This window comes from Cervus elaphus, chromosome 30, assembly GCF_910594005.1.
Source record: "Cervus elaphus chromosome 30, mCerEla1.1, whole genome shotgun sequence".
NCBI classification, from domain to species: domain Eukaryota; kingdom Metazoa; phylum Chordata; class Mammalia; order Artiodactyla; family Cervidae; genus Cervus; species Cervus elaphus.
In genome coordinates this window covers 25,551,349-25,574,832 of record NC_057844.1, presented here as the reverse complement: position 1 = coordinate 25,574,832, position 23,484 = coordinate 25,551,349, and the positions used below count along the sequence as shown (strand labels likewise).

General features: G+C 42.8%; 1 protein-coding gene across 1 annotated transcript; it reads left to right on the top strand.

Annotated features, from left to right (window-relative positions):
• Nucleotides 1-8,275: 8,275 nt before the first annotated feature.
• CCNA1 (cyclin A1) lies at nucleotides 8,276-19,388 on the top strand. Its single transcript, XM_043892077.1, has 9 exons — nucleotides 8,276-8,386; nucleotides 8,767-8,952; nucleotides 12,666-12,912; nucleotides 13,099-13,223; nucleotides 13,679-13,902; nucleotides 15,528-15,732; nucleotides 17,241-17,354; nucleotides 18,463-18,596; nucleotides 19,107-19,388. The coding sequence occupies exons 2-9, from the start codon at nucleotides 8,788-8,790 to the stop codon at nucleotides 19,156-19,158; spliced, it is 1,266 nt and encodes a 421-aa protein (XP_043748012.1). The 5' UTR covers nucleotides 8,276-8,386; nucleotides 8,767-8,787; the 3' UTR covers nucleotides 19,159-19,388.
• The last annotated feature ends 4,096 nt before the right edge of the window (nucleotides 19,389-23,484 follow it).

The following is a 23,484-nucleotide window of genomic DNA, read 5'->3' as shown; positions in this document are numbered from 1 at the left end:
TTACCACTGAGCCACCGGGGAAGCCTTCATTCAAACTTTCAAAAAATTCTACAAATAAGTTAAAGATAGTACTGCAGGCTAGATTTGAGGAATTTTAGAGGCATATTTAGAAAGCTACTAAGGAAATCAGAGTTTGGAACTATGCCTATTTCTGTTCTGAAAAACAGTATTTCATAATAGTAAAATAATTCTTATTTATTATATACAGAATATAATAAACTTCAAGTATTAAATTATAAGCTTTTTCCAAAGATAACATGTAATGTATGCTTTTCTCCTCCCAAAGGAACATAGGAATGTTCAGAAAAAATAATTTTGGTGTGCAATTTTGGTTTTACATAATTCAGATCCTTATTTTTCCCCAAAAGTGCACTTTTAAAGAGGAAAATGAAGAGGGGGTGATTTACAGCTCATAGGAAAAAAAAAGAAAGATTAGACAAAGTCTTTTTGATCAATGATTTAAATCAGAATTTAAATGGATATGTTTAAATGAGTTCCACCCTGAAACACCTCAGAATACACTGCAACAGATGATTAATTTACTCAAATGAGTTAGAATTTGCATTTTATTTATCACATAAAAATCACTGTTGTTGTTGAGCTGACAGATGGTCAGTCCTCAACAGATTGCAGTTTATTAGAAGGAAAGAGGAACATTACACCCCTCATATCTGGAGGACATGCCTGGCCCTGTTCCTCCAGCTTCAGAAGCTTTTCTCCTTCTATTTCTTCCAGTGGGATTCTCTCTTTTTTTTTTTTTTTTTGCAGTGTTTCTTCCTCACTACTGCTTTGGTCTTTGCTTGAAATCAACAGAAATTTTAATCTGAATGCCAGAAGTTTCCATACTTCATATTCCTTTAACAACATAAGTTTTTTTTTCTGTATTTCTTCAGTAAAAGGGTCCAAAGTCAGCTTCTTACATAATGAAGACAACTTAAAAATGGTTCAGTTCTAGTGGGATAAAATGTTGTGTATACAAAGTAAACAAAAAGAAACAAAGAAAATATCTATTATTTTCATTACCAAGGATATTACTCAGAGTATTCCCTTATTTCCAAATCCCATTTATAAATTATGCATTACATCATCACTGTTTATTTGAACTTGTTTTCATTAACTGGGTAAATAAGTTTCCTGGTTATTTTCCTGAAGGGTTGGCATAGCAACCTTGTTTAGACTGATCTAACTCCCTATAGCTTCCTGTCTCTCCCCTGGACCTGAATTACAAACTCTCCACTTCTCTTCTTTTTCGTTTTCAGTGAAAATTTATAATTTATGCTAAATGAATTCTCTTGGATTTGAAAGCCAAAAATAACTCATAAGTCTAGCTGTATATCTTCTTTATTCATAAATCATAAAGCTTTCTCTCAGAAAATTTCTACTTGAAAAACCTATCATCTTAATAATGTTCCTAATGTTATTCCCAGCACAATTCTGGAATTTTTAATCACTATAGTGCTCTTGCTTTATCAAGTAAATTAATATGATGGAAAGCACTATGGAATCTATTAAAAATAATCCTACTCAATGAAAGGAATTAGAGAGAGAAATGATTAGTTCCCCATAATATCAAGAAGCAGAATTGTGAGCACACTGCTGCATAAATTAACTCTTATCTTCTGGAAAGCAGAAGTTTGTTCCTACAGATCAACTGTCTCATCAGTTGGGAAGCAAGAAACAAAACAACAGATCCCAAATAACGACGGATCTTGGGTGCTGATCAAATATTGGTAGAGAGAGGAAGATTTCACAAACACTGGTATCAATCCGAGAGGAAAGTTCTCAAATCAGGGAAAGAGAGTATGAATTTGGTCATAAAATTCAAAATAAAACTTTAGTGACAAACATAAAGCTTAAGCTGAAATTTATATCAACTATTATGTAAGTCCAGCATTCAGCATACCCAAGTAAATAGTTGTAGCTATAAGATGAAATGGCGAAAGTTTGATTAATGCACCAGGTGAACAGAATTCAAACTGATCTTTCAGTTGTTCTGGCTCTATCTCTAGATTATTGCCTGATTGGGGGAAAGGGTAAACTTCTCATTTTAACGAAGGAAAATGCACTTTTTTCCTTGTTCATGTGTTAATGGGTCCTCTTTATGACTTGCATGGTGAAATCAATGCTTCTCATAGAACCGGCACTAAATAGATGACTTTGTGTTAATATTTATCGGTGTACTTTATCCCAAGGTATGATATAAGGATAACATAGGAGGAAGTAAGTCAAGATATTCATATTTGCATACACAGTAGAATTAGATTGTCCATGATGCCTCAACGCCCTGTAACTGTTCTCAACTACCAAAATATATTCTAATCCCACGTTGACCAATATTGTAACTGCTGGCTCGACGTAACCACGTGTGCTGTATGCCGGGTGGCTTCAGTCGTGTCCGACTCTGCGACCCCGTGGGCTGTAGCCCGCCAGGCTCCTCTGTCCGTGGGCTCTCCCGGCGAGAATACTGGAGTGGGTTCCGTTTCCTCCCCCAGGGAATCTTCCAGCCCCAGGGATTGAACCTCGTCTCTCATGTCTCCTGCATTGGCCAAGCCATTTCTTTACCACTAGTGCCACCCGGGAAGCCCCATGACTATGTGAACTAAGTTAAAAACTCAGTTCTCCAGTTGAACTGGCTATATTTCAATGCTCAACCACTACACTTGGCCACTCATTACTATATTGGACAGTGAGAATATAGACTATTTCTATCATTACAGAAAGTTCTATTGAACAGTGCTGGTCTGATCCTGAAACTCTCCCTGATAATTTACTTCTTCAATAATGATTTTTTTTCTTATTAAGCAATTAATATTATTATAGGAAATTTAAAAACTATAAATATGCCAAATGAATTTAAATATAATCAGTTAATCCTATAAAGGACAGATAACTACTTAATACTGTTTATTGTTGGTGCTTTTTCTAAGCATATAAAAATTTTTTAAATGCAACATACTACACACTGTTTTTCTTCTTTATATCCTAAAATTATGAACATTTTTGTATGCTATTTTAAAAATCTACATTATTTTACATGACTGCATAATAGTGATTCAGACTACTGGCATGAAGCGACTTATGGTCACTTTCTTAGGTAAATCCTGGAATTGGACATCATGTGTGTTGATTTATTTCTGAAACTTCATTTTCAGGAGCTGAATTTGGAAAGAAAGAGAAGTCTGAACCCGTGTCCTCATCTGTGTAACACAGGATTTAATGAAATAACTTCCAGTCCTCTTCCAGCTTTCCAAGTCTAAGAAATTTTTCAGTTAGTGCCAAACTCTGAAGTTACTAAAAAAGAAGAAACAAACACAAAGGCTTGAGAAAGCAATTTTAAGAAAATTTTCTCTCTTGGACACGAGTTAAAGGGTTGGGAAGAGCAGGGGAAAAATATAACCACATGGTGGCAGTAACATACAATGAGCTTTATTGGGGTGCTGCTTTGAGAGGTTTGGGTGGGGGAGTGGCTCAGTGGTAAAGAATCCGCCTGCAATGCAGTAGCTGCAGGAGATGCAGGTTCGATCCCTGGGTTGGGAAGATCTCCTGGAGGAGGGCATGGCAACTCACTCGAGTATTCTTGCCTGGAGAATCCCATGGACAGAGGAATCTGGCAGGTCACAGACAGTCAGACATGACAAGCAACTTAGCACGCAGTGCAGGGAAGTTCCTTCAACCTTCAGGAGACAATGGTGTGGGAAAGAAAGTGAAAGTGAAAGTCGCTCAGTCATCTCCAACTCTTTGCAACCCCATGGACTATATAGTCCATGGAATTCTCCAGGCCAGGATACTGGAGTGGGTAGCCGTTCCCTTCTCTAGGAGATCTTTCGGATCCAGGGATCGAACCCAGATCTCAATATTGTAAATCAACTGTGCTGTGCTGTGCTTAATCACTCAGTCTCGTCCGACTCTTTGCAACCCCATGGACTATAACCCGCCAGGCACTTCTGTCCATGGGGCTTGTCCAGGCAAGAATACTGGAGTGGGTCGCCATGCCCTCCTCCAGGGCATCTTTCCAACCCAGCAATCAAACCCAGGTCTCCCGCATTGTGAGCAGATTCTTCACCAGCTGAGCCACCAGGGAACCCCCCCCCACCCCAAATGAATGAATGAATAGTAGACTTTGGCTACTTTCACGTATATATTCAAACTGCTTTTATTCAGAGAAAGTGACTTTACAAACACACATACATCATCTGTCATGTATTAAGAGATCCATTTTGTACCACCCGAGAATATATGCTTCCTAAGGCGGTAAATTTTTGGCTGCTTCTCAAACTGGACTCACTTGATCCTTTGGTCAAGTGGGCTAGAATGTCACAAATCTCCTGTCATCCCCAACATCTGTCTCTCATCTTACAACATAGTTATGTTCTAAATTTAAATGTATACTGAGAATGGCAAAGGCATGTTTGTTAACAGGTAAAATATGTCCTTAAAAGGACCTCGCTCCTTAAAATAAAATTGGCTCTTCTACTTTTTCATCTCTTTTCCATCCCTATGCTGAAAATCAACTTCATTTCATACAAATTAATGAAAACTGAAATGTTTGAACAGGAGGTTAATTACTAGCTACAATGAGCAAATGGGATAGACATAATAACAGCTTCGGAACTGCCAGGTAATTGCTGGCAAACAGAAAAGACTGTCTTTGAATTAAAATTTGGAATGGGGAGGAGTCAGTTTTAATAGAATTTTGAGGTTTTAAAAATCCTTAGTAAAGAATTCAACTGTCATCCTTATTATGGAAATTAACCCTAGCATCCAAAACAGCTGAGCACTGAATATCAGGCAAGTGCTGACCAAGTCATTTGTTAAGCTAAAGAAGTGTTATATTAGCATATAACCTATACCAAATATTTTAGATATTAAAGATGTATTTATAATAAAATGTATTGTTCACGTCTCAATATATTAACAGATAGGTTATGTGAAACATGCAGACCTTGAAAATCTACTCAACTTTGACTTCTAATCCTGATTTTGCTACACTAATAGCAAAATAATGAGTCTCACTAAAAATGCATAATTTGTGAGGAAGTCCTTTTATTCTCTCTGCTCCAATTTTTCCTAATTACAAGGCCAAGCTTTCCATTTACATTTTTTATAAAAATTGTGATCTTACTAGTTGAGTTTGGTTTTAATGCCATGAATCATTACTAGTTCAAATATTTAATGATGATTTTTTTTAAACCCAGGAAAGCCATAAGTATTGTGCAAGTTATATAAATATCTGAATTTATATGTGCACACATATTTTAAAAATGCATAAAGTTCACCTCAATTACTCTCCAATTTAAGATCTCACCAGAGAACTGCAATGATTTAATACTGAATTCGAAGGCAGTACAACAATAAACTCATAAGCCACATATTGGTGCTCTTTGTCAAGTTTAACAAAGTGGATGGAGAAAGAAGAAAGATGGTAATATGTAATGATAATATTTCATATGCATTAAGGTTGGATTAGGCTGCAGCTATTCACTTGAGCAAACTCCAGGAGTTGGTGAAGGACAGGGAAGCCAGGCGTTGCAGTCCATGGGGTTGAAAAGGCTCAGACACGACTAAGACACTGAACAGCAACAACCACAAAACTCACACGAGAAGGGGTGGGGGAAGATGGGTGTGAAATAATCAGAGGGTCTCATCTGGTTAAGAGTTCTTTTCTCTTTAAAAGGCATTTTTTGGACTAGAGACAGCTGAGAGGCACAGACCCCTTAGTAGCCTCCTCCACTGGTCCTGACCAGATGTGTGAGTCAGGATAGCCAATTTCAAACACCTGCCTCTGCCGCGGGCCAGCGCTACCCTTTTCCCACTTGAGCTCCAGTCTCAGAGAAGAGGATCAAAACGACAGGCCCCAGGAACAAACATTGCACTGGCTCCTTCTGTTTTGGAAGAAAGGATGAGTATGAGGTTTCTGGTCACTTTCCTTGAGTAAATCATATCAAAAGGGATGTACAGAGCGTCAGGTCACAGGAGGGCATGGAAGTGAAAGTGAAAGGCACTCAGTCGTGTTCAACTCTTTGCATCCACCAGGCTCCTCTGTCCATGGAATTCTCCAGGCAAGAATACTGGAGTGGGTAGCCATTCACTTCTCCAGGGGATCTTCCCAACCCAGGGCACAACCCAGGGCTCAAACCGGGTCTCCAGCATTACAGGAAGATTCTCTACCGTTTGAGCCTCTAGCTCCTGCCAAAGTAACCCTGGCTCTTGGCAAAACCTGCTCCTGAGTCCCTAACAGAGTCCACCCCTGATGCCTTCAGAATCCCCAGAAGTCACAACAGTGTGGTCAGATGGTGGAAGCCTCCCCAGAAGACTTCCAAAAGCAGCACCAGATGAGAAGGGGGCAGAAAGGCTCTTTTCCTCACCAGATAGCAGCGCCTTACAAAACCAAGCATTTGGGGCCTACCTACATATGTTGCCACAATTTAAGTTGTTATCAGAGCTCCTGTGTTGCTTTCATATCCGAAGGCATAGGAATTCCAGGATGCAAAGGGATCACTGCTTCATTCATCATTCATCAATGAATGAAAGTGGGTAATAAACATATATAAGTTAGTTTCACATTAAAATCCATTTCTACTTTCCTTGGGCATCCAGGACTGATTTGCAAGATGCCTCCTAACTGCATCTTAACACCTGAATTAACACCTGACTCAATCGCTTTCATCCTCACTTCCTGTAGAATACTTCAATTTTCCCATTAATGTATACACAGATCACTGGGTGAACCCATTAATAAAGAATATTTAAGAAAAAATTGGGAGAGGTGTAAGATTAGCAATTATTTTTATTCAAAACAAGGAAGAAGGCAATAACTAACCAGTTCTTAAAACGACCATTTGAATGGTTTCCATAATCTGTTTTATGGATGGGAACTTAGGGGTGGGAATTTAAAAATTAAAAGCAGACAAAAACAGTAACATATATATAACGTGTGTATGTATGCACAAGAACATCTTCAAAAAATAATAAAGATATAGATTCTTATACCTGGCTCGCTAGTTACCTCTGCAAGTTCCAGGGCTCCCTAGTTTCCAAGGACCCCTCTTCCCTTCCTGCGTAGCCAAGGCCGCTTCTCCCTACCCTCACCTCTTACCGTCAAATTAGGCCCCCTGCTTTCACCTTACCTTGCCGTGAACCCCGGACCCCGCCCGGATCTAAGGATTCTCTTCCCACGTGGCCAGGCCACCTGCCCAGTCCCTAGTTCCCAGCCTCCCCGCTATTGCCCCTCAACGTCCCAGACCCCATCGCTGCCACTCGCGTTCCTTCCTCTTCCTGGGCCAGTTTCACGCTGGGGCTGCCGGAACCGTCGAGGAAGGTCTCTTTCCTGGGGACTGAGAGCACCACGTGCGACCCTAAAACCCCGGGTCTCCTCTCCCGCCCAGCCGGGTTACATGCACCCGAACCCAGGTCGGCCAGGCGTGGCCTCCGGTACGCAAGGACCCAAAATGACCGAAGACACGCCGCCACCACGGACTAGGAGGCCGCGACTCCAACCAGAGGCTCGCTCGCTGCCACTGGGCCTCTCTCTGGGAGCAGGCTTAGGTGTGTAATCGGGGGAAAGGGGAGTGAGCCGCGCTGTCTGCCTGGCGCGGTCAAGGCGCCGCGGCCTCAGCAGCCCCGAGGGCCCGCGTCGCCCTCCCGGGCCAAGGTTCTCAGGAGCGGGCCGCGGAAAAGACGTTAGCGGGAGGAGTTAGCGGCTGTTGGGGGGACCGGTTCAAGTAAAAACAGTCCCTTCCAAACCCCGGCCATCGCGGGGCGGGCCTTCTTCCTCCTTTACAGACACCTGCCACAGGGTGGGGCGTGGGCGCCGAGGGCGGCCGCCCGCCCGGGCACGCCCGGGCAGGGTCGCTTAGGAGGGGGCCCAGGCCCGCCGCCAGTTGGCCCCACCCGGCCCTGAACGCCCAGGGGTCGCGGTGCGTCCTCCCGGAGCTTGTCGGGTGAGGAGGTCGCCATAGAGATGCGGCCGCGGAGCGCGCACGCCCCCCTGCGGTTGGCATGGAAACGGCCCCCGCGACGCCCGGGAGCTGCGCTGATTGGCCGATTCAACAGACGCGGGGGCCGGCGGGGGGCGGGGGGAGTTGAAAGTAATTAGCTCTGAGCTGGGCCGCAGACGCTGGGAGCCCGGCGCCCCGGCTAGAATCTATTAACACCTCCGTCCCCTTCCGCCCCGCCCCGCCCCCGCCCCGCCCCCTTCAGCGGACCCTTATTCCCATCCTCGTGTGCATTTGCTAATTGTTCGAGACTTATGTGTAAAGAGATAAGACTGAGAAGAGCGAGGTCCGCTGTGGGTTCCAAGCAGATTTTGGGGCCTTTTGTCTTGTGGGAGAAAGGCCGCAGAAGAGCATTCTGCTTGTCACTTGAGAAGGGGACGTACTTTCCAACAGTGATGTATCCTGGGTCACTGGTTTGCAGGGAATGGGGTGGTGGAGTGATGGATAAGCATCACAGCTAGGAAAGACACGGGCTTGTAGGTTTGGACTCCCCACTAATGTGGGGGTTAGTGTCTTGGCTTGGAGGTTTGTCATATTCCCTTGCCAGCCATCAGCCAGGTATTGGAAGAAAGGCTGGAGAGATTCAAATCACCGTTTTGATTCAAAGTGGCTTTGATCACTTGCACTGTGGCTCAGGCCCTTTCAACCCTAATAACTGCAAGGAAGATCATGTGTCACAGGGCTCTGTCTTCTACAGAGTCTCAGCATCCTTGGATCCTTGGTGGAAGAGGCTGACTAACCGGCATGTCTGTTTCTCCTTCCTTGACAGCAGTAAGCTGTGGAGACTGAGGCTATGCATCTCAGCAGCTCCAAGAGTGGAGTAGTGCTGGCTCCAGTGTCCCGAGGTCCTGATGCCTGTCAGATGATAACCAGAGGCCAGTTTAGCCAGGATCCGCCACAAAGAACAGTCCTAGGAGTGCTAACTGAGAATGGGCAGTACAGGAGGACCTGTGGCCAGGTAATGCCTGAGAAGAGCTGGGAAGGCCCTCGTGTCTTGGTGGGAAGTGGGATCTCTTGAGATTTTCTGCACAAACTCCCCTTGAGTATTCAGCCCTGGAATCTGGCCTATAGGGGCATTGATTTTTTAAAAGAGCACTTTGTCAGGTCCCTTTTTCAGCTAGCAATATTGAATAATTTTCTTTGTTATTAGGAACTGTGTAAGTCAAGTATGTGTAAAGTCACTTAAACGAAAGTGAAAGTGAAGTCGCTCAGTTGTGTCCAACTCTTTGTGACCCTGTGGACTGTAGCCTACCAGACTCCTCCATACATGGGATTCTCCAGGCAAGAATACTGGAGTGGGTGGCCATTTCCTTCTCCAGGGGATCTTCCTGACCCAGGGATTGAACCTGGGTCTCCCACATTGCAGGCAGACACTTTACCCTCTGAGCACCAGGAAAACACTTAAGTTCTGGGCTAAAAGGAAATTGTGAATGCACCAAAATAAACTATTGTTCAGTTGCTAAGTTGTGTCCGACTCTTTGCAACCCCATGGACTGTAGCCTTCCAAGCTTCTTTATCCATGGAATTTCCCAGGCAAGAATACTGGAGTGGGTTTTGATTTCTTTCTCCAAAATAACTTGTGGTACTGGTGTTTCTCTAGATCAGAATGGTATTCAGATTGACCTAGGCTGTGCCTGAAGCATCTCCGATAACCTTTAAGTTCATTGGTGATGGTGTTAGAATAAAGATTGAATCACAGTATACTAGATTAGTTCCAAATGTGTGCTTTGAAAGGCGGCTTCTCCCCAGGATCATGGACAGTTGGGCAAAAGATCGTGGGCCATCTGATGTCCAGTTGCTTGTGCTTAATTAATCATAGGTACCTCCCTTAACAGAATGTAAACAGAGGGTAAATAAATTCAACACTTAAAATGCAAATAAGGAGTTTGGATCCTTAGGAATGAATTTTGAGATTAAAAAACAAAAAAACTTCCTCAAGTCTATTATTACACCAGCTTCTCATAAGCTTGTATATCTATAGCAGAAGGACATTGGCAGTAGTATAGTGGAATAGGTGGGCAGGTATCCTTTCCATTTTATAGGTGAGAAAATTTGAGAGGTTTGAGAAAGCCTTCCCACCCAAATAAAAGTCATGATGGAGGCCAGATCAGAAGCTTCTCCTCATCTACTGACTACTCCTACTCCTCTTCTACACAACGACACAAGTCATTTGTGTTTTGGTGGCATCTGGTTAGTGGGAGAAAATTACCCAAAGTAATCTGTTTCAAGCTTTGAGAAAAACGGAGTAAAGGTGGTTTTAACAAACAATTTGCTTAGCATCGTGGTGTACTTCTTTAAACATGAAGTCTAACACAGTGGGGGAAGGAGTGAGTGGGATGAATAGAAAGAGTAGCATTGGAACATGTACATTACCACATGTAAAACAGAGAGCTGGTGGGAATTCACTGCATGACGCAGGGAGCTCAAACTCAGTACTCTGTGACAATCTAGGGGGGTGGGATGAGGTGGGAGGTAGGAGGGAGGGGACATATGTATGCCCGTGGCTGATTCATGTTGATGTATGGCAGAAACCAACACAAATTGGAAAGCAAATATCCTCCAATTAATAAATAAATAAATAATTAAAACACAAAGTCTAAAACCTCTCATGAATCGTCAGTCAGCCCTGGTTTAGTGGTTTCACTTTAAATTCATAACTGTTAGTTAACCTCTATGTTGCTTGGTGCTACCTCTACATTTCCTGGTTCTATTCCTCTACAACTGTCTTATAGAAATCTTTTATTTAATACTTTCCCTTGTCTCTTTATCCTCCAAAGCCTCTATCTCCGTTCGGCCTCTCAGCTTATAACTTTATATCCTATTTTCCTAAAAATATAGATGCAACTGTAAGAATTTCCACATGCCCCCATGTGTCATATACCTGCCACCCTCCTCCTGCTACGTGACCTATGTGTTCCTGCTCTTATGCAAGGTGCACCCCCATGTGTGAGGCACACCTGATGCCCTCTTGCCTCTTCAAGGATGTCATTCCATCAGCTCTTCTTTCTTTTCCTAGTTTTCTCTTCTCTACTGAGTCAAACCCAAATGCAAATATATTGTGATTTTTTTTTCCCAATCTTAAAAACCTTTCAACTACAAAGCTCTTTATAGCAACTGTCCCATTTATAGCAGTATTTCTTGAGAATTTTTCTACTATAAACTCTATCAGGATGAGGATTTGAGATGTCAGGTTTTCTGCTGTACTCCCAGTGTTTAGAAAAACCATGCCTGGCCAAGGTAGCATGCAAGTATTTGTTGAACAAATACTCTGTCTCGATTTCTTCTTTTGTTCTCTTTGGCTCAATTCTTATTTAAAGTTGTAAATATTTGTTTTAAAATTATTATCTATTTGGCTGCAATGGGTCTTAGTTGTGGCTTGCAGGTTCTTCAGTTGCAGCATGCAAACTCTTAGCTGAGGCATGCAGGATCTAGTTTCCTGACCAGGGATTGAATCCAGGTCCCCTGTATTGGAAGTGTAGAGTCTTAGCCACTGGACCACCTGGGAAGTCCCTCTCTATGACTCAATTCGTAATCCTTTCCTTACCTGTCTGAACGGCACCGTTTGACATTGTTGGTCATTCTTTCTCTCTTCCTTAAAGTAGTTTCTTCTGACTTAGCCCAGAGAACATAGCTCTCTTCTGGTTTCTCATCTCGCTCACTGGTCACACCTCATTATCTTGGTTCTTCTTCATCCACTCTCTGAAAGTTAGAGTGTGCTAGAGCTTAGTATTTGATCTGAATTGGCACTCACTCCCTTCACAATCTGTTCAAGTCTCCTGGCAACAAATACCATCTTTCTGTTGATGATTCCTTTTTCTATCTCTGGTCTGGAACTCTCAGCTAAGTTTCAGGCTCAAGTTAGCTATCTACTTGACATCTCCACTGGGATCATGCAGTAGGCATCTCAGACTTAGGTGAAACCAAACACTGACTCCAGCCCCAACCTGCTCTTCCCAAAGTCTTCCTCGTTTCAGTAAGTAGAATATCCATTCTTCTCATTATTTAACCCCAAAATGTTGTCATCCTTGACTCTTCTTTTTCTCCCACCCCACATTTAATTTGCTGAGAAAATGCTGTTGATTGTACTTTTAAAAATGTCTAGAATTTCATTCCTCTTTATCATTATGTCATATAATAGTGTTCCATAGCTTGTAAGAGAATTAACTCATAGTACACATTTCTAAAAGCATCGTGTTTCTGAATAAGTGTGTATAAATGGGAACTTTCCAGGAGCCTGTTGACTAAAAGTTGACTTTAAGGAGGATTCTGTAACTATGTTTCAAGAACCTTGCTGGGTTGTTATAAAAACCTGGCATGCTACAAGCACAAAAGCTGATTTACAGTACCCCCCCCCAGCCCCCCAATATGTGCTACCTCGTTCACTTTGGAGGAGTTTTTCTTTTTTTCTATAATTTTGCGTTCCTTTGATAAATACGTGAGGAAGATGACAAATTTTAGGTTAGCTCCTTCCCCAGATGTCACATATAGACAGAGATAAGGGCAAAGTAATCCTTTGGAAGCTTCAGGTTCTGAAATTCAATTGCAGACATAGATATTTCAAATTCAGATTCCTCTCATCTTTCCAGCCTGCTGGTTTGAGTCACATGGGTTCTTAGCACCTATGCGGGCTCTGGGGTAAGCCTCTAACACAAAAAATTCATCCTTTTCTAGGGGCTCACCACACTCAGGTGTTTCTCTGGATCAGAAAATGTCTTCCCTCCAGCTGGAAAGAAAGCGTTGTCCGACAGCAGGGTTCAGGCACCTGCCAAGCAAGGATTTGACATCTACATGGATGAGCCTGAGCGGGGGACCAGAGATAGCTGCCCAGGGCGAAAGGGGATGGCCTTAGAGGATGCGTATGAAGTAGACACCAGTGCACTCAAGTCAGACCTTCACTTCCTGTTGGATTTTAACACAGGTAATGGGACTCACCCATGGCTGACAGTACCCTGTCTTTGTCATCGCCTGCAGTGTTCAGTAGCATAGAACTAGCAAGAGAACTCCCTGGAGTAGTAACTGTTTTCACAGCTGCCTGTAGAGGGTTAGTGGATGGAACTAGTTTTGAAATGAAATGTCTTACCTGATAATGTTGAACCCCCTGCAGTTTCCCCTATGCTGGTAGATTCATCTCTCCACTCCCAGTCTGAAGATGCATCAGATTTTGGTACCGATGTGATAAATGTGACTGAATATGCTGAGGAAATTCATCAGTACCTTAGAGAAGCTGAAGTGAGTTTTCCCAACTTCTCCTTCAATTTCCAGCACCCCAAGCACTCTGTATTAAGATAGTTATGTGCTCTTGGCCATGACCACTAGCGAATGGCATTCTTGTGTCATCTAAACATGAGAACGTTTATGAAAAATAATAGTTGGGTATGGTGAGTAGCAGTTACTTGGACTATGTCTCTATGTCTCAGAAGGGTTTGTATATTAAGTATTTCAGTCTTGGGAAGAACCATTATTGCCATGTCCCCCCTCCTTGAAGTTACTCATTAACTAAATTGCATCACAGAGTCAGAATTGCACACTTGTTCCATATCATGATGTACAGATTCCTCTGGCTTTTGACTGAGTTTCCTGCTAACCTTTGCCCATGAGCTTTTTAAAAATACCAAATGTACTGTGAAGTGATCCTTCTAAGATAACAGGTATTTAAACATCAAAGAAACTCTCTCCCCAAACAGATAAGACACAGGCCCAAGGCACACTACATGAGGAAACAGCCAGACATCACAGAAAGCATGCGGACCATTCTGGTGGACTGGCTGGTTGAGGTCGGAGAAGAATACAAGCTCCGGGCAGAGACCCTCTACCTGGCCGTCAACTTCCTGGACAGGTTTCTTTCCTGTATGTCTGTTCTTAGAGGGAAACTGCAGCTTGTAGGAACAGCAGCTATTCTCCTGGCTTCGTAAGTCCTTCAGCTCAAATAACATGAAATGTCAGCCTGTCTAAACACTTGATTTCTGTTCCCATTTATTGGAGAAATATAGTGCTTGATAATTAAAACTGACTCATGCCTCCTTGGATAAAATATCATTATTTTTACAGTGTTTACTGAGAAACTGAATCTCACCACATGTTCACTCTTCAATTTGGATGTTTAAGATCCTCTTAACGACAAATTCAGGAGAAGACAATGGCACCCCACTCCAGTACTCTTGCCTGGAAAATCCCATGGACGGAGGAGCCTGGTGGGCTGCAGTCCATGGGGTCGCTAAGAGTCGGACACGACTTAGCGACTTCACTTTCACTTTTCACTTTCATGCATTGGAGAAGGAAATGGCAACCCACCCAGTGTTCTTGCCTGGAGAATCCCAGGGACGGGGGAGCCTGGTGGGCTGCCGTCTATGGGGTCACACAGAGTCGGACACGACTAAAGGGACAGCAGCAGCAGCAATGACAAGTTTAGTATCATGACTAAGGCAACCATCAGCTCAAATTCAGAATCTAGTTTAATTATTTTGTAGTATAGTCTTTTGGCTGTATTCTACTGTGAGTAAAAGCCCTATTTAAAGAAATTTGGGTTTATGAAAGCCTTCTCCAGGCTCTAGCAAGTGACTCATAATAACCCAGTTTATTTGGTTACAGTGAATAAACTATTTTAGCTAATTCCTGTTACTATCAGTCATTCATAACAATATCTATTTGTGTAGAAAAGGTCTGGGTTGTGGCTAAAAGTGAAAGTGTTAGTTGTGTCCAACTCTTTGCAACCCCAAGTACTGTGGCCCACCAGGCTCCTCTGTCCACGGGATCCTCAGGCAAGAACACTGAAGTGGGTAGCCATTCCCTTCTCCAGGGGGTCTTCCTAACCCAGGGATCGAATCTGGGTCTCCTGCATTGAAAGCAGATTGTTTACCATCTGAGCCAACAGGGAAGCCTTATTTGTGTAGAAAAGTGCTGGGATTGTGGCTAAGCTTCTTTTAAATAAGTGACCAGATGGTGAATAGTAGTTTCCTTTCTATTCTTCTGGTCTCAGACTTTATACTTATTAACTACTACAATTTTGCAAAAATTTCCCTGTGGAAAGGAGAAACAAAAGCAAAAGCAAAGAATTGATACCAGTGAAATCATTATCTTTCTCTCGGATAGATAGCATCTTTTGCTAATTCAATAGAAAAAGCTGAGTACAATCTTTAAAAAAAAAATCTAAGTCCTAAGGAGGTTGTTTTTTTTTTTTTCTATCATCATGTTCAACATAAAATTCTTTTCCACGAAATGAAGTTTGTAGAATTAAGAGGAATTTACCCGCATGTCTGTCATTCAGAATCTTTCAGCTTATCAGACGCCAAAACCTAAAATCCCTAGTTGAAAATTGTCTCTTTACTACTCATAGCAGTAAGTATGACATATCCTTGTCATACTCATGCTGTTTATGGAAACAAGCTTCTGTGTTTTTTCACACCTGTACCATTTCATGATTCATAAGTGATATTTAAGTCTACAAGGGCCACGTGACAAGCCTGGTTGGGATAGCACAAGAAAGAGAGTCAGAGGGTCCAGGCTTTACTTTCCCAAACTCTTTCCCTTTTGTAGGAAATATGAAGAAATATATCCACCCGAGGTAGACGAGTTTGTCTACATAACTGATGACACCTACACAAAACGACAACTGCTGAGAATGGAACACCTGCTCCTGAAGGTCCTGGCGTTTGATCTGACAGTGCCAACTACCAACCAGTTCCTCCTTCAGTACTTGAGGAGGCAAGGAGTGTGCGTCAGGACTGAGAACCTGGCCAAGGTAGGCCACGTGACTTCCGAGAACCTCGGTGCCAACGGGATAAAAAAAGTAGCCTCCTTCAGTTCTTCCTTCCTTTTCAGTTCTTTGCCTTGGGTCCAGAAAAGCTTTTTAGCAATTGGAAGAGAACTAATTTGAAGAATATGACTTCTGCTTACGAGATGTTTCCATTAATCATGTTTGGCAGATGTGGGTTGTCTAATCACCCACAGGTCTTAGAAAAAAAATGTAAGCTTGGAAACCATTCTCTTGTTGTATACAGACCATAGGCAAGCAGTACCTCTTTGGTTTACAGAAAGGAAACAAGATAAACATGGTTTGATTTGGCTCTAATCTCATTCTAACATGTTAAGTAAAGAAGCACTATTTGGTCATTTTGGAGTCCTAGAACTTTAGTTAGATTCACTGTAGTATTGATTTGGAAAACCTGGTTCCCATCCACTATGATATAATATATCTGGTATTTATATGCAATGCAAAGAGCAAGAAGAACATCTCTCTAAATTTCCCAGTATGTTTCTTTTAATCTGATAAGTCCCCCCTGGTACTGTTCTAGCCAATGAACTGCATGCATTTGCCTGATAAATTTTTAATTGATTTTTTACTGGAATATACTTCATTTACAATGCTGTATTAGTTTCTGTTGTATAGAAAAGTGAGTCAGTTATACACATATGTATATCTACCCTTTTTTAGATTCTATTCCCATGTAGGTCATTATAGAGTATTGAGTTTAGTTCCCTGTGCTCCCTCACAGCTTAGTTGGTAAAGAATCTGCCTGATCTGCTGGAGAAGGGATAGGCTACCCACTCCAGTATTCTTAGGCTTCCCTTGTGGCTCAGCTGGTTTAAGAATCCGCCTGCAATGCGGGTGACCTGGGTTCGATCTCTGGGATGGGAAGATCCCCTGGAGAAGGGAAAGGCTACGCACTCCAGTATTCTGGCCTGGAGAATTCCATGGACTGTATAGTCCATGGGGTCACAAAGAGTCGGACACGACAGAGCGACTTTCATTTCCCTGTGCTCTACCATAGGTTATTAATTATCTATTTTATATATGGTAGTGTGCATATGTCCATCCCAATCTACCAGTTTATCCCTCCCTACCCAACCCGATAAATTAATAGCTATAATATGGACATATTTTTGCCTTTCACTGAAGACTCCAGTCTATTCCAGTGGCTAGAGGAATGCTATTTGACCATCATAAACTTGCACTACTAGTATAGGTAACCTACCACATACACTGTACAGATAGACCAAATATTGATCCTTGCCTATACAATATTGAAATTTACTTGTAATTAAATGTATTAAAACATAGATATTATTCTGGTTATGGACAGGCATGGTGATTACTGACTCAGTGAATACTTTTGAGCATCTATTTCTGTGCTTATCACTAGATACACATTGAACAAAGATGACAGTTTGTTCCCTTGACATTTCTAGGTTTACTTGGAACCTTAGCCAGATTCCTAATTCCAATGAGACTTTCTCTCTTGTGCTTAGTACGTAGCAGAACTGAGTCTCCTTGAAGCTGACCCGTTCTTGAAATACCTTCCTTCACTGATAGCTGCAGCTGCTTATTGCCTGGCAAACTATACTGTGAACAGGCACTTCTGGGTAAGATTCTAACTGATTGTTTCTAGATGATGCTTAGGCTTCCCAGGAGGCTCAGTGATAAAGAATCCTGCAGCACAGGAAATGTGGGTTCAATCCCTGGGTTGGGAAGGTCCCCTGGAGAAGGAAATAGCAACCCATTCCAGTATTATTGCCTGGGAAATGCCATGGACAGAGGAGCCTGGCAGGCTACAATCCATGGGGTTGCAAAAGAGACTTAGTGATTAAAAAACAACAAGATGATCCTCAAGGCCTGTCTAAAGTCTATTTAGTAACTCAAGGCTTAAAACTGGTGGGCCTGTTAGGAGGAAGAGTTAGTTTTATAGGGAACTAGTTGCCTAACCCCTAGATTACAACGTGTAGCTAGTCAGTGTTCATGGCTTGGACTCTGTGGCTTAGCTCACTGGGGTGCAGAGGGTGCAGGAAGTCAAGGAGATGGTGGTGACACACTCGTTCAGTGGAAGCTGGCCTGGAAACCCCAATGTCTACCCTTATGTAGGGAGTGCCCTTGTAGCGTAAGCACTGACCACTTCAAGGCAAAGGATGTTGACTCTTCCCCTCCATGTAAAAGAACCTCAGTCCAGTTAGGATGGTCAGAGGTTGTATGAGGCTTTCAAGGGAACAGGGAATTATTGTTGCTTCTTGGCTCGTGATAGCTGGCAGGATTAGAGATGGGCCCCTAAGATTTGGTTCTGAAGACTCACTTTTGTGCTAAGAGAGCAGGGCATCTACTTTTATTTTCGAAAATTCTTATTTCTTATTCTGCATTTGGCTAAGAATCTTTCCATATTCTATTTAAATAGAGTGTTCAAGTAAGTTGAGGCTCTTCAGGGGCCGATAAAAATCCTGCTCATAAGAGAATAAACTGCCCCTAAATTAGGCATTTATAATTGTACAATACGAGCAAATTTAGAACTCTGATTGTTCTTCCTAATATCTTGTTCCTAAAGGCTCTGAATAAGGATTATGGTTTCTTTTGAGATGAACATGGATACTTACTAAGTATACCTATTAATTCCCTTCAGTTCACAGTTTTATCTTCAGATTTCTGATATCATATATTAAGATCTTCAAGTTCTCTGATACAAATTTCTTCTTTTGTCTTGATTAGCCAGAAACCCTCGCCACATTTACAGGCTATTCATTAAGTGAAATCGTGCCTTGCCTGAGTGAGCTACATAAAACGTGCCTCAGTATACCCCATCGACCTCAGCAAGCAATCAGGGAGAAGTACAAGGCTTCAAAGTAAGTTCCCGAAATTCTCTTATCTAGGCTCACTACTTAAAACTTGAGTAAGTGATAGTAATTTCAGAATTAAAAAACAGAACAAATTGTATATGGTGCTGGGCTGAAAAGTAGGGTCGCATGTCAAACCGAGAAAATCAGTTTGGCAGGGCCTAGATTTATAATCTGTCACCTTGTAGAGTAGCAGGTGGCTCAGTAAAAATCTGCCTGCAATGCAGGAGACCTGGGTTCAATCCCTGGGTTGGGAAGATCCCCTGGAGAAGGGAATGGCTACCTACTCCAGTATTCTTGCCTAGAAAACCCCATGGACAGAGGAGCCTGGCAGGCTACAGTCCATGAGGTCGCAAAGAGTCAGACACAACTGAGCAACTGACACTTTCCAGAGTACATCTAGTCAGCCAGCTCGTTCCTTTCTGTTAAAACTACCAGACGGTTTTCTGGGGCCTACGTGAGGTTTTATGAAACCAAAGTCCTTGGCTCGCGCTGAACTTGCCATGGGTCTTGTTTCAGGTACATGCACGTGTCTCTCATGGAGCCACCCACAGTCCTTCCTCTGCAATGAGTTTCAGAACCGAAGCGCCTTCAGGATTTAACCTCCTGATCAACAGACTTGGTCGTGATTTTTACAGGTTTTCTGCAGGTTGCGTCAAACTAGTGTTGCTGCAATATAGGTGACATACTTTTTAGAATGTAAGTGTATTTAGGTTCTCTTAGACATAGTAGCTTGTAATATAGTCTAGTACTTTCTAAAGAATAAACCTGTCTTCTGACCAGGTGTTAGACTTATTTACTGCTGACTATGGCTGACACGCTTGCCTGGAATTTTAGTTGAGAGTATTACAAATGTCATTTCTATTTTAAGAGTGCTTCTACATTGGTTTTATAAATCTGGTATGCTGTTAGGATTAAGTGTTCTGAGGAATCCAGAGATTTTCATGTTTGGTAAATCACTACCCTGAGACATTTTTCTTCCTATCTTTTTACTTCTCATGTAGCTCTCCATAAACTGGCAAGGGTGAATGCCAAGTCTAGACGGATTAGCGAAGGGACATAAGCAAGCACTATCTATTCTGGTGTCCCTGTCAGGCCCTGGGGGGTAAAGACAGTGGATTGAAGAATAAATGTTATCAGGTACCTCAGAGGGGTAATTTACCTAACTTCATTCTAACTGAGGGTTATGATGCTTATTTTGTAAAGGACTTTTATTTCAATGTCCAGTTTTGATTTAGTCACCCAGCAAGCATATATTCAGCTTTAGAAGATGTTCAGAGAGGTAGAAGAAGAAAATTTTACCATACAATGGGACCTCATAATAATTAAGCTAATCCCAGGCTTCCCTGGTGGCCCAGTGGTTAAGCATCTGCCTGCTAGTGCAAGGGATACAGGTTCAATCCATGGTCCAGGAAGATTTCACATGCCTCGGAGCAACTCAGCCCGTGTGCCACAACTACTGAACCTGCGCTCTAGAGCACACGAGCTGCAACTACTGAAGCCCGTGCGCCCTAGAGCCTATGCTTCACAACAAGAGAAGCCACTGCAGTGAGAAGCCTGCACACTGCAATGAAGAGTAGTCTCCACCCGCCACAACTAGAGAAAAGCCCGCACAGCAAGGAAGATTCAGCACAGCCAGAAATAAGTAAATAAAAATTTTTTAAAAATTAAGCTAATTCCTCATGTTTATCCTTGGAAGATATCCATGCTAAATACAGCTGAAACTCAAATTATTCACGATCCTGTGGTTAATTCACTACACATTCGTACATGGTCCCTTTCAGCACATATATGTATATGGGATGAGGAAAACTGGAGCAAAAATGCACTCGTTTTAACTTTCTTTTAAAGATTGGAAGGAAAATCAAGAGTAGACTTGGCCTTGAGGGAGAGTGGTGCTTACTGGGGATTGCATAGAAATGTTGCTAATCTCCAGTTTAGTAGCCCCGGGCCAGCAGGCCTGGAGGCCTAGGAGCCTCTGGTTGTGTTCTGCCTCCAGGCCTGCCCCAGGGCTCAGCCCGCATGCTCTGCAGAAATGAGAACAACAGATTTCCTTTACACAGAAAATATCAGACCCAGGTGGAAAAATGGGAGTAGATGATATTAACTCCAAATCTAATGTTTGTTCCAAGCAAGTAGGAAATGGCAACCCACTTCAGTATCCTTGCCTGGAAAATTCCGTGGACAAAAGAGCCTGGCAGGCTAAAGTCCACGGGGTCACAGAGTCGGACACGACAGCACACACGCATGCACCCTAATGGAATTATAAGTATAAAAATACAGCCGTATTTGACATGTTTTGTGAAACCTTTTTTTTTTTTTAAAGTTTCCACAAGCCCTTAAAAGAGTCTGGCGTAGCCTTTTTTTTTTTTTCCCTGCAGATAAATATTCTCAAGGTGTCTCCATTTCTGATTCCAGTGAAGAAATCAACATTTCCCTCAACGGTTTTGTGGTTTATGGCATAAGTTTCACAAAAGGGATTTAGGACCTGTATCAATACTAGATTCTCTGTTTTTCTGTGCTATTTTGCAAAAGAGGCTTTTGTTTCTAAAATTGGATCTGAAATTTGACCTTGACTTTAGGTCACAAAACCATGCTGCAGGCCATAGAAGTCCGAACCCACAACTCTCGTGTTCCTGGGGACCGGCGGTTTGTACACAGCCCGCTCCCATCCTGCAGCACACACATTGACAGATTGCAAAGAGGTGGTCTCCAACTTGACTTCCCTTTCTTATTACTTTTTTGTGTCCCTAAAATACTTTGTTAAAAATATACAAATATGACTGTCACCTCTGTACCTCCCACCCAGCTAAAGAGAGAGCAACAACCTGTGGTATGTGTCCCTCCTTCCCACTCTTTGTCTTCCCTGAATTCGGTGTTGACCATGGTTTTTATATTTCACAAGAACATGTCCATAAACAATAATGCTTGTTTTTAAAATTTCCTGAATATTGACTTTCTTTCAGATTCTTCAGTGATACATGTTTTAGGCAGCATTACATTTTGAGATGATCTGTGTGGACAACTAGGATTCTGGTTATACTGTTATATAGTTTTAAGTGAACATATGTATCTGTTCTCATCTCATATCTGTTCTCTTGATTTTTCCCCATCTTTCTGTTTGACCCACTGCTACCCACTGCCCGTCAGCCAGTAAAGGAAGCTGGTCTAGGCAGGACTGTGGATCTGGGAGGGCCACCTCTGTTTGCCTCTGTGGGCTTTTTGAAAGCCTGTGGCTTCAGACAGACTCTGGCTTTTCTGAAGACTCAGAGACGGCTGTGAATCAAGAGGCCCTTGTTGAAATGGGCCATGAGAAAGAACTAAGGGAGCAACATTTGCCTACACATTATCAGGACCCCAAGAGAGAAGCTCAGGTCATCCAAACGGTTCCGTTGTCTCCTAAGTTCTCACCACCAGAATGAAAACGCGTAAATCTAATGTACCACTCAAACCTTGAAACTGAAGCCCGCACTACTTGTGTGAGAGTGTCCTCGCCTTTCTGATCTTGTGTCCAGATTGGTCAGGCGGGTGGTGGTGGTGGGAATTAGGGGGTTGGGCAGATAGGACACTCTCCTCAGGGCTCCTAGCCATGACCCCATTTATTATAGCATCCCAGCTCCAGGGCAAGGCCCAGTGCGTAAAACCTAGTGTCCCCATTACTCCGGGAAGATCTTCCCTGCAGTCTCACAGGATTTGTGTGAGCTTGCTTTAGGCAGCAAGCTAACTGTTGACTTCTAAAATGTCTTTTATTAGCAATTGATGGTATTCTTAAAAAACAGAATGGCCAACGGTCAATTAGCTAGAGTAACGATGAGGAAGGGCAGGGGAAATGCGCAGGGAGAGGGGATGTGGGAAGGAGATCATGGGAAATCAGATCAGTTAAAATGAGTCAAAAAAGGATCTGCAAATGGAAGTTTGCACCCGGAGGTGAAGTTTTCTGAGGCAGGTAAGTTGAGAGACTGTGCCCACAGTCCTATTCACCTTCCAGGACAGGTGTTCACCCAGGCTACCTGTGCTCATTGCCCCTTCGTCCACCAAGTATGTGTGTGTGTGTGTGTACGTGTGTGGGTGTGGGTGGGTGTGTGTTACCCCTTGGGAAACACCAGCTTCAATGATCTGAGATTCTGCCCAACTCTGTAGAAAGTTTGTAATGCATGAAAAAGTAAATGCCAACAAAAATTCACTTTATTTTTTTATGTATCTTAAACTTGAGGGTGCTTGGGCAGAAAGTTTGAAGGTTAGTTGTGAACTGAATTCTCTACTAAGAATGGCAGACTCTTAGGATGATGAAGAACCACTAGCCGGGAGTGATATGTATTTAGGTCTTCAAAATAATGGGATGGTATCTCATTTCAGCCTCATTTCTCCTCTTTTCCTCCCCTGCAAATAAGAGCCAGGGAAGTGGGAAGATTGACCGCCTCTGTTTGGAGTGGACAATTCAGTGTGGCAGTTCTGACACTGAGGGCAAGAGAAGGGCTGGGAAAGGTGCATAACATTGAGATGATGTGTCAAACTAGGACGTCTTCTAGAAATAAAACATAATAGGGGTTATTTCCCCAACGCCTGAATCCCTCCCTCCTCATGCTGTCTCTGCCTTGGCTCAGCCCCGGTCATTTCTTATGCGCACCCACCACTGTAGCAAACTCCTCATGGTGCTTCAGTTTCCTTTTGCCTGCTTCCAGGGCTTTCTGAAATGAAGTCAATGGCATCTCTTTCCTGCATCTGATTCTTTAGTGCTGCATCACCACTGGGATAAAATGGGGGGCGGGGGGGCAGGGGGTGCAGGCTCTTGAATGAGCCAGGCCCTGCCTACCTGGAAGGAAGAGCCTCTGCTTTGTTACCCCCGCCTTGTCCCTTCTAGTTCCCCGCTGGCCCTTGTCCCCCTCCCTTGACTCAC

Bases quoted from the DNA above. Each gene is read 5' to 3' on its own strand.
- CCNA1 (XM_043892077.1), top strand. From the start codon at position 8,788: ATGCATCTCAGCAGCTCCAAGAGTGGAGTAGTGCTGGCTCCAGTGTCC. The intron at 8,953-12,665 runs GTAATGCCTGAG...ATCCTTTTCTAG, and splicing joins ACAGGAGGACCTGTGGCCAG to GGGCTCACCACACTCAGGTG. The intron at 13,224-13,678 runs GTGAGTTTTCCC...CTCCCCAAACAG, and splicing joins AGTACCTTAGAGAAGCTGAA to ATAAGACACAGGCCCAAGGC.